Source organism: Petromyzon marinus, chromosome 28 (assembly GCF_048934315.1).
Source record: "Petromyzon marinus isolate PM22_M1 ecotype Great Lakes invasive population chromosome 28, UKy_Petmar_22M1.pri1.0, whole genome shotgun sequence".
NCBI lineage: Eukaryota > Metazoa > Chordata > Hyperoartia > Petromyzontiformes > Petromyzontidae > Petromyzon > Petromyzon marinus.
This window is the reverse complement of record NC_133694.1, coordinates 8,293,931-8,307,416: the sequence shown is the minus strand read 5'-3', so window position 1 is coordinate 8,307,416 and position 13,486 is coordinate 8,293,931. Positions and strand designations below refer to the sequence as shown.

Genomic DNA, 13,486 nt, shown 5'->3' with positions numbered 1-13,486 from the left:
AACAAATCAACGATTGTACTGCCTTTTGTTAATCCACCACGAGAAGAATGCCACATTAAAATGCCGGTTGTGTGACTGTGCCTCGCCACACACTGGACAGTGTAGGGGGTGAGTGAAGGTGCGCCCCTGAATGTTTCAAATATTACGAAACGAAACGATTTTTTTTACCAGGTAAGGCCCGCTGAGCTATGAAGACTTTTTTCAGAAGCGATCTGGCCACAAATGGCAGACACATACTCGAAAGCCACGTTGATTCTAAACGTGGAGGGGAAAACCTGCACAACCCGGAGAACAATCTACGCGACTTCGGGGAGAACGTACAAACTCCAAAAATACAGCAGGCGTCAGGGTCGGGATCATCGGGATCGAACCCACGACCTCCTGCATACCAGGCGAGGTAGTTAACATCTCCTAGCCACCGTGGCGCCCTAGATAGTATGTTAAGCTGTGACTGGGAGTCCAACTCAGGGGGTTTACAATCATGGGGCAATGCGCTAACCATTGTGCCATGCTCCACTCCCAAACAAATTGACAATAATTTTCATATAAATATCTCGAAGTACAGACAGTCCCCGGGTTGTGGAAGACCAGGACTTACGGAAATCCGCCTTACGGAAATTCTGCCGTAAACCATGTTCCAAAAATTCAATACGCGGAAATGTTTGCGTTACATTAGCGCTTGAGCTTCACTAGGATTAAGGTAAACGGAATTTATTTGGATTTTGCGTGGGGGAATTGCTCAGCTTCCGGGATAAGGATCGCTCTCGGGAACCTAACTCCCTTCCGTAACCCGCGGACTGAACGTAGTGACTCCATCCTCCATTGCTATCAGCCATTATCGCCACATGTTTTAGCATCAACTGCCATGAGCATTGTGATATCATTGTTCATTATTATTTTATTGACATCGAAATAATATTTGCAACGTACAAAAGTATCATCGTTATCAACTGTTTGTCTTTATTCACGGTACAATATTTACAAAAAAATGTTTACCAAAAAAGGAAAATTACATCTAATAGCCATCGTATATTCATCTAAATGTATACACTTTTAGTTTTTTCTCATGAACATCTCGTCACTATTTCTATTTACAAATGCCATAAATGACACTGTAATGAGCGTCTCTAATTTTAACATAATTAAAACCCCATCGTGTTTACCATCAACACTGTGGAAGATGCAGTACTACACTAAGTATGGCACTTTACAACATCGCAAACCCATCACATATCCGCACAGCCCGATTCACTGCCCACACACAGCGCTGTACCGTATTGGTGTGTGGTGCACCTTTTCATTTCACAAATACAACCATAGATTTTCACAAATGTGCTTTGTGCACCGCTGCCAAAGTAGTATTACAAAACATGACTTTTCACATTTTCAAATGTGGCCGTGTGTTTTTCACGTCGCATAAGTTTGCTTGCTTCTTAAGCACAGCCAAAACATTTCCCCCCCACCCCCCACGTTTAAAGCAGTTTGCGCTTCACGTGTTGTCCAGTGATCCTATTCGTGTATCGCGACGGAAACTGTCATTTTCCAGGGACGTTCACATATCCGACAAATATCTGAGCATAAACCATCACGCGAACTTCAGTCGGTCAACCTCGCAGCGGTGTTTTGCTAGCCATCGAATAAAAAAATGGTCACTGCATCGCGCGCTTTGTCCATATATACATGTGAGCTTCTTTCGCACTTTATTTAGCCTTACCTTGCTAATCGGAGGTGCGGGGGAAAGGACGTCTGGAACGTTCTTCTGATATTAAGAAGCCACCGGAGCTATGCACTTTTAAATCTAGATTGAAAACGAATTTCTTCAGAACTGCTTGTTGTTAACATTATGAGACCTCCTTTGCCAGAAACTGGATATAGGAATAGGTCACGTTGACTTTACCGAAAAAACTAAGAATATGAATTACTGCAGTCACGAAAGCTTTAAATCAAGGTTTTACCCTTTTAACTGGCACAAAAACTGACACCTTTATTCAAGGCATCATGTTTGCAATGACCACAACACAAGCAGTCAAAATGCAAACAAAAAAGACAACTCTGATAATAATATGCACTGTCCTTGAATTTGATTGGTCCACACCCGAGACAGCTTTTCTTAGAGCCTAGTCTCTGGTCCAACACCAATGGAGACTAGGCTCTAAGAAAAGCTGTCTCGGGTGTGGACCAATCAAATTCAAGGACAGTGCATATTATTATCAGAGTTGTCTTTTTTGTTTGCATTTTGACTGCTTGTGTTGTGGTCATTGCAAACATGATGCCTTGAATAAAGGTGTCAGTTTTTGTGCCAGTTAAAAGGGTAAAACCTATTCCTATAACTGCTTGTTGTGTTTAGCTTGTTGTATTAGCCCAGCACTACCGATTATCACGGTTGGCTACATACGGTGCGAAAGAACTTCAACATAAATAGATTTTCACTTATCCCACCTATACCGGCAGTCCCCAACGAGTAAGATATGCCACGTACTGTAAAGCAGGTTACAACCGTTTGTGATTAACTCCCTGTAAGTAACAACACCATATGTCGATTTGCCATGCTGGTGGTATATTTAAAGAGACTCAAGAGCTCTAGTCGTGGGTAAAAGCTTCCCGTGAGATTAACCGTGGGATTGTGAGAAAAAGCTGTATAAAAAAGTCATTGTTATGTGTGTGTGTCTTTGTGCTTTGGGAAGAATATACCGGCTCTCAAATGCATACTCAGCAGCCAGCACACAATGTAGCATTTTCACACAAAAGGTTACGTTCTGCATATTTTTTTCCCATTTTTTTTTACCGAAGAAACCATTACTGTTACGTTGTTTTTCACAAAACTGTGGCTCATAGGGCTTATTTGCCCAAACGCAAGTAAACACACAAGGGACTGCGCTGGCAGTGGTGTGCAAGCATGGGCCCAAAACACCTCCCAATAATCGTGAATATAACTACAGTCACTGCATTTTTCAAGCCTTGTTTTATTTTGCATGGGCGTCACCGCTCACACACCCCGTGGGTAGTTCTTAATTTTCCGTACAGATTTTGTATTTTTCCACGCTTCAAACGTCTTGAAAACCGACGAATTTTTGAATGTTCGACTTCGTTAAATGCCACGTAGAGGTGTGAGTCTTATTTTTTTTACGAATACTAGGTGCAGATGTTTAAAGCGAGACAATGGTATATATACTTCTTTTTACAAATACGCAGTTGATCACACATTGGCGAGAAAATAGCGCTGGCAAAAGCTACGAACTAAGTCTCGGTGCATGCCACTGTTACATCACGTAAAAAAAAACATCATTCCCAATATCGCTCACAACTGATGTTCAAACTCAGCGCTCAGCGGCTTTGCACAGCTGTGCGCTAACCAACGCGCCACCACTCCATCCACTTGGAACTATCGGAGGGCGTTTGTCCTTCAAAACGTCTTACTAGGACATCGACATCATCATTACCAGCCATGGTACATCCAACTGCTAGACGAAGGCCACACTGTTGCCATCCCTCACGGCATTAGAATGACGATCTTTGTTTCTCGCGCACGCGAGCCCAACTTTATCGCTCCATCTCTCTTGACAACGTAATTGACGATTTGATTGCATTGGGCACACAACCCACGCCTAATGCAATTACATTTTTTTTTCTAAACCATATTATACCTTTAACCCTTGAAATTATTTTTTTAATAGTAGAATTTCCAAATATAATGTACATCAAACAGGCTTTTCACTCTTTAAATTAAAGAGGTCACTGCATAAGCTGGTGTAAAAACCATGGGGTGTTTTTTTTCTATTTGCGCACATAAATAAGTCAGTTTCACAGTAACACAGTAAGCCTAATCATAGTAAAAACAAAGTGGTAAAGAAAGTGATAGTCGTATAACGAGCGAATGTTTTTCAATTTCCAGGACCGTAAATGTAGTTTTATATTGAATAGGAGCCTCTTAAGTCTCCTCCAATGTCTAATTACACACCATACATAGCACTATATATCTTGATTAAGGTTCTCATAGATATAAAAAAATATATATATAACATATACAGTACAGTGGAACCATTACTTTTAACTCTAATGGACTTTAAAAAAAAATACATTTCGTTACGATAAGTGTCCATTAATCCAAAGCAAGTTTCAAGTGTGCGATGCCATATCATGTTTTTACAGAACAGTAATTGTGGATTATAGTACGTACGTTTTCTGAGGCGTGTATTCATGAACAACAAATGTATGTTAACAGCTTGCTACACGAGTCATTATAAAGTTAAAGACACGAATTTCTATATACGCACATTTCAACTTCATCCACGAAGGAAACCCTCAAGAATATATACATATCACTGTTTGTACAAAGACGTTTTATCGTGACACTAATTACCTATACATAAATGGTTAGATTAATAAAATGCATTCCAACCAACATTACAATAAGTACTTAGATCAATATGTTAACAGTCCATGTGCTGCTGTTTTAAAAATGTCCGTTCATAAATCAAACTGTAACATCAAGCCCTCTTTCTATTCTGGCATACAGCATTTATTTTAAAGGTTGTAACAAGTTTTTTCCACCCATTTTATATCTTAACACATGCATTAGCTGTAAAAACAAACCAAGAGAGAATTATTCACAGTCTGTCGAGTAACTGAATTATCGTGCATTTCATAAAACTATGAGCTGCTTGTACCGCGTTGGCCTTGTAGATAGGAGTACTAATTATAATTATTAGTGGACTCGAGACTAATATTTATGAATGCCTTGTTGTGGGATGCAAGGGCGATTTGATAGTTGGGTAATTATGTGTCTGAATAGTTATGGGAAATTGTAGTACTATATATACTTTGGTCTGAATGGCCCAAAGCATCAACGATATAACATATATCCCCTCTTGAGAAATCGTACCATTGTAATAAAGTGTGCCCATTTGAATGTCCTTGTACACACCTTGGTTGAAATTCATGAACACAGACACAAGGCAGAGCTCAATGTCTGAGGTTGCTTAACGATATCGGCACGGTTGGACAGCTTGCGAGATCCTGCTGCAGATATGAAATGGCATGAAATCCTTAACTCATCCCAGAGAGGAGCGATCATTGCCATGCTTCTCCGTGGATGATTGAGCTGGGCTTAACGCCCCTGTGATGGGTTTGTGACAGCAACGCACTGAAAATGCTCATTTGGCAGTACGAGTGTTGTGGCAAGCAAGCGTGATCATCTTAAAGTCATCATTTTGCTCTCAAATTGGTTTGCATATCCGTGGCTCAAAGTGCCGACTCCTTCTACCTGTATATAAATATTTCAGAATGCTTGATAAAATGTTTAGTGAGCATTCACGCACAGTTTAAAACATATATACAGTGTAAAAAAATCACATTGCTGTGTTATAGCTTGTACATGTCCAGTCCTATGTGTCAATTATTTTCTGGATCAAGTCCTTCCCCATTGCTGTCGGTCACGGGGGTGGTTGTTTTATACTCCGCCGTGCTGGTCAGTGTCAGTTCGTGAGAGGGGGGTACCCGCGACTGGCTCAGATGTCACTCGCCACTGACTCCAGAGCTGTGGCCAGTCATCAAACTCAGATTGGAGAGGATCACAGCGCGGCGTGCTCGCTGCTGTGCCACTGCCTCCACCCCAATATTGGACCATTCTATACTTGTGGTGCTTTGTCAGTTTTCAGTGTTGAGACAACACGTGCAAGTAAACAGAGATTTTATTAGTATAGGTAATTTACAGTTCACGTATATATGTGCTCTAAAATGTATTTAAGAACACAGTTGACCTTGAAAGTGGTGTTTTGAGCTTCATTTCACGTAAAATAAAATAATGTATAATAATAATTGACATGCGGTGCGCAGTGCGTGCATGTACCTTTTGTCCCGCACCTCCGATTAGCACAGTTGGCCACGTACGGTGCAAAAGAAGTTCTACATACATACGTCCCACTACACACTTAAACAATAGTTCTGAGTGGAGGAACTAAGAGACATGGGAAACACCTATTTGTCAGCAATGCAGTATTTATGTACATCTTTCAATAAAGATTGTGTTCAATAGTGTCCGTGAACAATATCGGTTTTTCCCTTTAATACACTATGTATGGAAGTAATAAATACTTTATTAAAGTTGAAAATTTGTTAAGGATTGTTCTCTTCTCCACTGGTTACCATTTAGCCAATGGCAAAAATGGAAATTCCACGTGTCGATGTTGTGGACCAATGTCTGCATATTACATCCACTGTTGACTTCCTACCAAAGACGCACAGCCTCACCAGGCATTGCTCGTTTCATCAACCCTAAATTGATGATGGGCCGAGATGACCTGACCTGGGTTTTAACGAATATTTTAGTGATAGAGAGCTCTGCTGCTCTACCGACTGAGCTGTATCCTGTGATAAACACGCGATAACATCCACGATTCTATAAGCCAATGTGTTGTTCAAGAATAACACATTTGACGATCATCATTGTCAGTGATTGTTATTGACATATATGCAAATAACATACAACGTACATTTTGTAATGTACAGCCATCTAAGTGGATTACAAATTAACATAGCTAATGTAAGTGGAGAAAGCTCGCTTGTTCATTTAAACAGGGGGTTTATACTTATTCCTTCCCTTGAATAAAGTGCTCTTTGTCACAGTGGGCATAACAAGCAATTGCACGGTATATAATGAGACATCATGTATTTTAAACTAATCATGTACACCATTATACCCGATTGAACTGTGCTCAGCAACCGGATTTAAAACCCAGCTGTTTAAGTTTCACAGTCACACGAATCCCTAACGACCAATAAAACAAACTGCAGAGCGTTTGTGTCACATCATTGTGGGACAGGAAGCAGACTCTGGTAAGCATATGGATAAAACAGATCCATAATTGTAAAAAAAAACGTAAAAACAAAAAAAACATTAAACGGAAAATTAATTAAGCTTAACGTATGTGTATTTTTTTTTTAATCTGTAATAGATTTATGTTCCCAAACTTATTCCTTAAATTCCATATTTTTTTCACAAACCTGATGGACAAGACACAATAGTCAATCTCGAAGCATCATTTGCCTGAGACAGGCAAGTCTCTTGATGAAGCCAACACCATGTGATTGTCTTCAATGTGGCCTAAAAACCGATCCGTGAGTGAACTTGACAATGAAGTGACCCCAAGTTCTGCGATGCCCTTGACCATACAACTGCGCCTTCCCCCTACCCGGCTGAGCCTCACACATTCGTGAGCTCTGGTACATGACACAGACTTGGGAGTCCCCTCTCAGAGACACATCAGCAGCTGTGGAAACGGGCTGCTTCGCCATCGTGGAGGACCAATGCAGGGGACGCACAGGGCCTCCAATCAATCTTTAAGGTCCGGTGGTCGCCGCACAGCTGCGGCACCTAACGGCACAATCTGAAGACTGCCTCCCGTGCACGGGCTCTGGCACCTGCTCCACCCGTGCACCTATCACTCTGGCCCTGCCACACATCCCAGGTAGGGTTGCCATCTCTCCTGATTTCCCCTCTTCCAACAAAGCGTGGTATTCTTCCTCCCGTGCTGTCTTCTTCTTCTTCTTCGACCTCGACAGGTGGCAGCCCCCGGGCCACGCACCTCTGCCACGTGCACGCCACCACCCCCCGCGCCGTCATCAGCGCCCGGTGGCGCCCCTCGTCACAGGTAGGTGGTGGTCTCCTGGCTCTGGCGCTCGCGCGCGCGTGCCACCGCCACGTTGAGGCACCGCAGCCACTCCTCGGCGCCGCGCTCGTCGCACGCCTTGAGCACGTACGAGCGACTTTCGGTGAAGATCTCGAAGGCGCGAGGCAGGCCGCGCTCCTTGCGCTTGCGGCTCACGACTCGCACGCTCTGCACCTTGCTCAGCTCCAGAGGGCACTCCTCGCCCTCGTCCTTCTGAGCGACACGCGTGTGTAAATAAAATGCATGTATGTACGAATGAATGTGCGCATTGAACCTACATTTGATTAAATTTGAGCACGTGCACAGCAGTGTTGGCCACAACTGCGTCACGTCACGAGTTGCCACGTGCGTGCCGGCACACACGTGGGCACCGTGGGGGCGCCAGGGTGGCGAGGTGTTAACTACCTCGTCTGGTATACAGGAACTCGTGGGTTCGATCCCGACCCTGATGCTTGCTGTATATTTGGAGTTTGCGTGTTCCCCCCATGGTCACGTGGCCTTTTCTCCGGATCTCTCCACATTTAGAATCAACATGCGAGTATTTGGCTGATATAAATTTCCACGTGATAAGCCACTTCGTTCAGCTAGCTTTCATTTGTGGCCAGATTGCTTCTGAAAAATAGCTATATAGCTCAGCGAGCCTTACCTGGTCAAATAAAAATAGTTCAGTTCAGTTTTAATTCAAATCAAGGAACTTATTAGACTAATTTATTACGACTTCAATAATGCTGCTTGTTGCTAGCTGCTTGGTATTTAGGCTGATTAGAAACTGTGAATAAAAATAGATATATAAATGTGGGCCTGGGCACAGGATATATTTGGTGAGTTTGTGGGGTGTTGTTGCGAAAGTGAAATGCATGCTGGACCATGGGCATAGAAAGTCCATGTCACCGTCATTCACAATCAGAATATTTATTTACACTGGAGAGATCCTATGATCTATACGGCTCTTTTTTACAGATGTCCAGTCGAGCTCTGAAGCTATAAAGCCCTTTTTCACAATGTATGCCGATGCTGTTCCATGTGTGAGGCACGTTAAGTGCTGCATTTCAAAATGGCCTGCAACTAATTAACAATCTCGAAATTGATTGTCAGTTTAAAAGATGGATGTTGTTGACTTCACATCTGCAATGTCTTACATATTTTATCAAAACACATTTTACGTTTAATGTAAAAAAAAAAGCATGGCCCACAAAAACATACACAAAAAACATATCTGATGTAAGCTCTCATATCATTACATACTAATATAAAAACAGATTTTGCAGCATATATTTCTATGCAATTACCCTGACCCAAGCGTATTCCTCAAAAGTGATAACCAATCTCAGTGGAGTCTTTTTTTGTATTTTATCATAAGTATTGGGTTATATTAGCTAAGAAAACTAAGGGAAGGATGGAATGGAACAGACACTGGTGGAGGTCTTTGCCCATGAGTGGGAAGTTAAAGGCTGACTGTGCCAACAGCATTGGTTGATTTAATGACGGCGTGGAGCTGTACGTGTGTATGTTGAACTTCTTTGGCACTGTACGTAGCCAACCGTGCTAATCGGAAGTGCGGAGGAAGGGCAACAAACGAAACACAAAAAGCAGTTCTAAAGAAATGTTTTTAAATTTAGATTTAAAAGTGTATAGCTCCAGTGGCTTCCTAATATCGGAAGAGCGTTCCAGACGGCCGCAGAAGCGCATCAAAAAGCACGTGATGCAGTGACCGTCTTTGTTCGATGGTTATCAAAAACCCGCTGCGACGATGACCGGAGTTCGAGTGATGGTTTATGCTTCTTGACGTGATCAGCAAGCTATTGTGGTTCATTTGTGGCAAGCACTTTGCGTGTAACGAGCGCGACCTTACGAGGGGAAGTCAGTGGGCTTGAGCAGGACATGGCTAGCAGGGAAGATGACTGATGGATTACATGTGTGATGGAATGACAGCCAAACATAGAATGCCCCCAAACGGGCGACCACCGATGATGCAGCTGTACGTATGTATGCGTTGTTATTCGGCGTCGAAGGAGGTTTTCTCACCGATTTCCCCTTGCGGAAGAGCAACTGGTTACCCGCGAGAGTAAAATATCGCGTTCTCCAGCGCTTGATGAACTTCCACCGCACCTGCTTCTCCTTGAGCTTCCCCTCCATGAGCGGCCTTCCCTCTTGGTTCACATCTTGGCAGCGAAGGGACAAGGTTAGATGCCTGGATTGGGCATGGTCAGTGCTGGAAGGGTTTACTGCTCAGCAGTGAGCTGTCGCTGATCGGTTATCAAGGTCCTGTCGATTATATCTATTTTTTGGTCGTAATTTTAGGATTTGCTCGAGTCAAAGTATTTGTAACCCTCAACACATTCTGAGCAATAACACTGCCTTGCAAAAAATATATAATAGGCACATTTTTGGACGGTGGCCATTGCCTGAAACGTCACCAATATATGTTCCTTTTTAAGGCAGTTATATTGACGAATGCTTTTTGTTATTATTATACATGTTGCTTGTGCGCCACTGCCAATGCAGAAATCACCAAATAATGTGTTAAGTACCTAGTGTTTTGTCTATAGAGTATTTTAAATTATCGATAGATTTGTATCCTCTAAATATGGACGGCCTCGCTAAATGCTGCACGCACGATTGATAAACCTAATGTTCATATACTAAACAGCAATATTCTACTTCATGAAATCAGCTAATCAAAATGTGCGACCTTTGCTGTTTTCGTTGGCTCTTGTCAACGACATCCAGGCACACACACACACTCTAGCGATGGCTAAAAGCTAACACGCGGTGGGGGGCTTAACGTAAGCAAAATCACCGTGGATGATTAGTGCACAAACATTTTTTGTTCGGAGCCATCCATTTAGTACGTATGCATGGAGGAGGGGTTAACCCAAATGCGTACGCTTGCGTATGGGGGGTCTACTCACAATGTACGCATAGTAAACGGGGGGGGGGCGGGGGGGTGAAGCCTCGATAATAATTTATCTACATTGGCCTTCAAATAACTTTGATAGTCTGGCGGTGGACTATCTGTTTGCTTAAACACGTCAAGAGTATGAATCCTTGATCGTTTCTGCGTGGATTAAATATCGGCCGTTCTATAGGATTCGGGGGGGGGGGTGTAAAAAGTACGCGTGCGTACAGGGAGGGGGGAGGGTTCAAGTTTTGACAGATTTTTGCGCACCTACTCAATGTATGGCCCTTTACTTTACGGTCACTATTATGTTGGGCACATTTTTCGTGTACGTTCTTAACCGTACTGATGTTAGGAGGAACAATGTACGGCCTTGTAAGTCTCTGAAGTGATGCATTTTAATGACACTCAAAAGGAACCAGACCACCCAGCTCGAAGGACATTCCCGATTGTCACGATGGATTTTACTGATGCTGACCAAGCTTCTACATATTGTGTTTGTGTGTAAATGTATATATATATAGAATATATATGGAAATTAATGTGGGAAGCGGTCGTGTAGCGGTTAGCGTGCTGCGTTACGAACCTGGCAACCTGAGTTTGATTCCCACTCACGGCCCCCAACATACAGTGACAATTATCCGAATCGGGTCCAGGCCTCCCCTAGGTCGATTCAGTCTCAAATGTGTACCGGTGCCGTTGTGTAAACATCGCCACCGGGGAAGACAAAGGCGGCCAGGCGCGGTGCTGGCCACATGTGCCCTGCTGACCTCGCGTATGCGCTCGCGAACACTTGCCCCGACAGTCTGTGAAGGCTATGCTGGGGATCTGTATCTTTGTCTTTATATATAGAATGTACAATGCAAGCAAGCTGTGGTAGATCCGTGCGATCAATGGAGGCCCAGCGCACTGATTAATGCCCTTCGGCGTGCTTTTTTCTCCTGCAGATCTCGCGGACGTGATTCTTGGCTACCGGTAAAAGTCGGTGCGTGTGGTTTTTGCTGTGAGCAGGGTGCTATCTGCCAGACTTTAAAGTAATCTATCAGTGGGTGTGCGCGTGTTGTGTGTGTGTGTGCTCTCGATCAGTGTGCAAGTGTGTGCTGGGGCATGTTTGGATACGGCAGTTTCTCATCAACCCCGACCCACCCAACCCACCACCACCCCCTGAAACGGTTTTGATCTCCCACCGAAAAGGATGTGGCAAGAATTAAACATGGACGAGCCCATTGTTTTAAGAAGAGGTTGGTGGGTGGGGAGGGGGGCACTTGAGGAGAATTGCTTTTGAACGGGCATGGGCCTCCCCTAGGTCAACTCAGCTGAAAATAAGTACCAGGGAGACAAAGGTGGCTGAGTTATTTGGCTCGACCCACCAACCCCTTTGGGGTGTCGTGTCATCTTTGATAGCACGACTTCCCGACACCCGGTGAGGATAAAATTGAAATACCTCTGCTGTGTATGAAGCAACAGCAGATTTTGTACAGAACATTTCACTACTCGATTCGACATAATGTTTGTGCCAGTCGAATGCTGTGTGTTCAGTAGGTGGGTGAGTACAACACGAGGCAATGGGTGCTGTATTGCAAATGGGGTGATGTGTATTACCAAGGGCCTTGTCTGGGTGGTTACACATGTAACAACCCCATCTGCAGGCCTCTTCATCGAATCCAAAGACGTCGAAAAAACACACCTCTCCCAATTGCTGCCTCAGGAACTCAACGTCCTGCAACGCAGAGAGGGGGGAGGGGACCACGCGAACTGCTTCAATCGAAGACTTGAAGCAGACACTAGACTTGGCAAACTTAAGGCGCTCGTGACATTTTCGACGGGGTCTTTCGACTGAGGAGAATGACGGGACACTTTTTGTTTTGTCAATGGCCATGTTCAGGTTAGAACGTGTATACGAAGCCACACCATGCCTGGAGAAAAAAAGAAAAAAAAAGAATATTACAATTTTATTTGATTCCTTTAAGTGGGCGTTTAATCCAGCGACTTCCAGAAAAGTGTCCGACAGCTGTCTCCAAAATGGCTTCCTCCATGGATACACTCTACAAGGTGCTCCAGATGTCTTGTGACCTCCAACCTCCCTTTGCATAATCATTTATGTTTAAAATTTACCTTACTTTTAAAATGTTCACTTTTAGAGAATTTAACACGTAGGCTTTCGCGACCAATATTATTCATAATAAAGGTTTTTGGGTTAGATCGCGTTATTTATAAATATGTCGTAACCCTCCACCACCCGACACGGCCAATCAGCATTACTAATCATAACCAATGACTGATTACTAATCGATTATATAATTACAATACCCCCCCCTCCGCCTCTAATCACTGCACCTGAAATGAGTTAAATGATGACGTCACCCTGCTGCTCTATTTAAGACCGAGAGCAAGCGAGGGCTTTACCATTCTGGCGAATTGCCCGATGATGCTGGATGTATTTACCAGCGAAACGTCGTACTCAAACTGTAAATGTTGTGGATTCACTCTTCAACACACCGGTGGGCTAAAGTAGTGAATTATTTGTCTTTTGTCAACGTGACACTTTTTTTGCTGATTGGCCATGTCGGGTGGTGGAGGTTTACGACACATTTATAAATAACGCGATCTAACCCAAAAACCTTTTTTAGATAATTAAATGGGGGGGGGGGGTGGTCACAGGATATCTGTACTGTAGTACATGTATTGCAAATGCGAACAGGATGATGCCTCGTTTAAATAACGGACGAGTATGACCCTGTCGCTCGGAGTAATACTCTGAACCTCTTGATTTAAAGCTTTCGTGACTGCAGGGATTCATATTCTTGGTTCTTTCGGTAAAGTCACCACGTAGAAGGGAACCAATAAAAAAATAAAAATATAAAACAATAAAATTCTCACGACGTTTCAACTGCAACACAAGCAATCGTCATCGGGTGTG

General features: G+C 43.4%; 1 protein-coding gene across 5 annotated transcripts in view; it reads right to left on the bottom strand.

Moving 5' to 3' along the window:
- Nucleotides 1-878: 878 nt before the first annotated feature.
- The window catches only part of VEPH1 (ventricular zone expressed PH domain containing 1), a 176,138-nt gene continuing 163,530 nt past the window's right edge, over nucleotides 879-13,486 (bottom strand). For 4 of the 5 annotated variants that reach the window (XM_032962312.2, XM_032962309.2, XM_032962314.2 and 1 more), the window contains 3 exons: nucleotides 12,169-12,286; nucleotides 9,693-9,829; nucleotides 879-7,880 (listed from right to left, as the gene is read on the bottom strand). In XM_032962312.2, the coding sequence (XP_032818203.2) occupies nucleotides 7,644-7,880; nucleotides 9,693-9,829; nucleotides 12,169-12,286 (492 nt within the window). In that variant the 3' untranslated portion in view covers nucleotides 879-7,643. The remainder of the gene's footprint in view (nucleotides 7,881-9,692; nucleotides 9,830-12,168; nucleotides 12,287-13,486) is intronic. The other variant, XM_032962313.2, reaches the window with a different exon arrangement.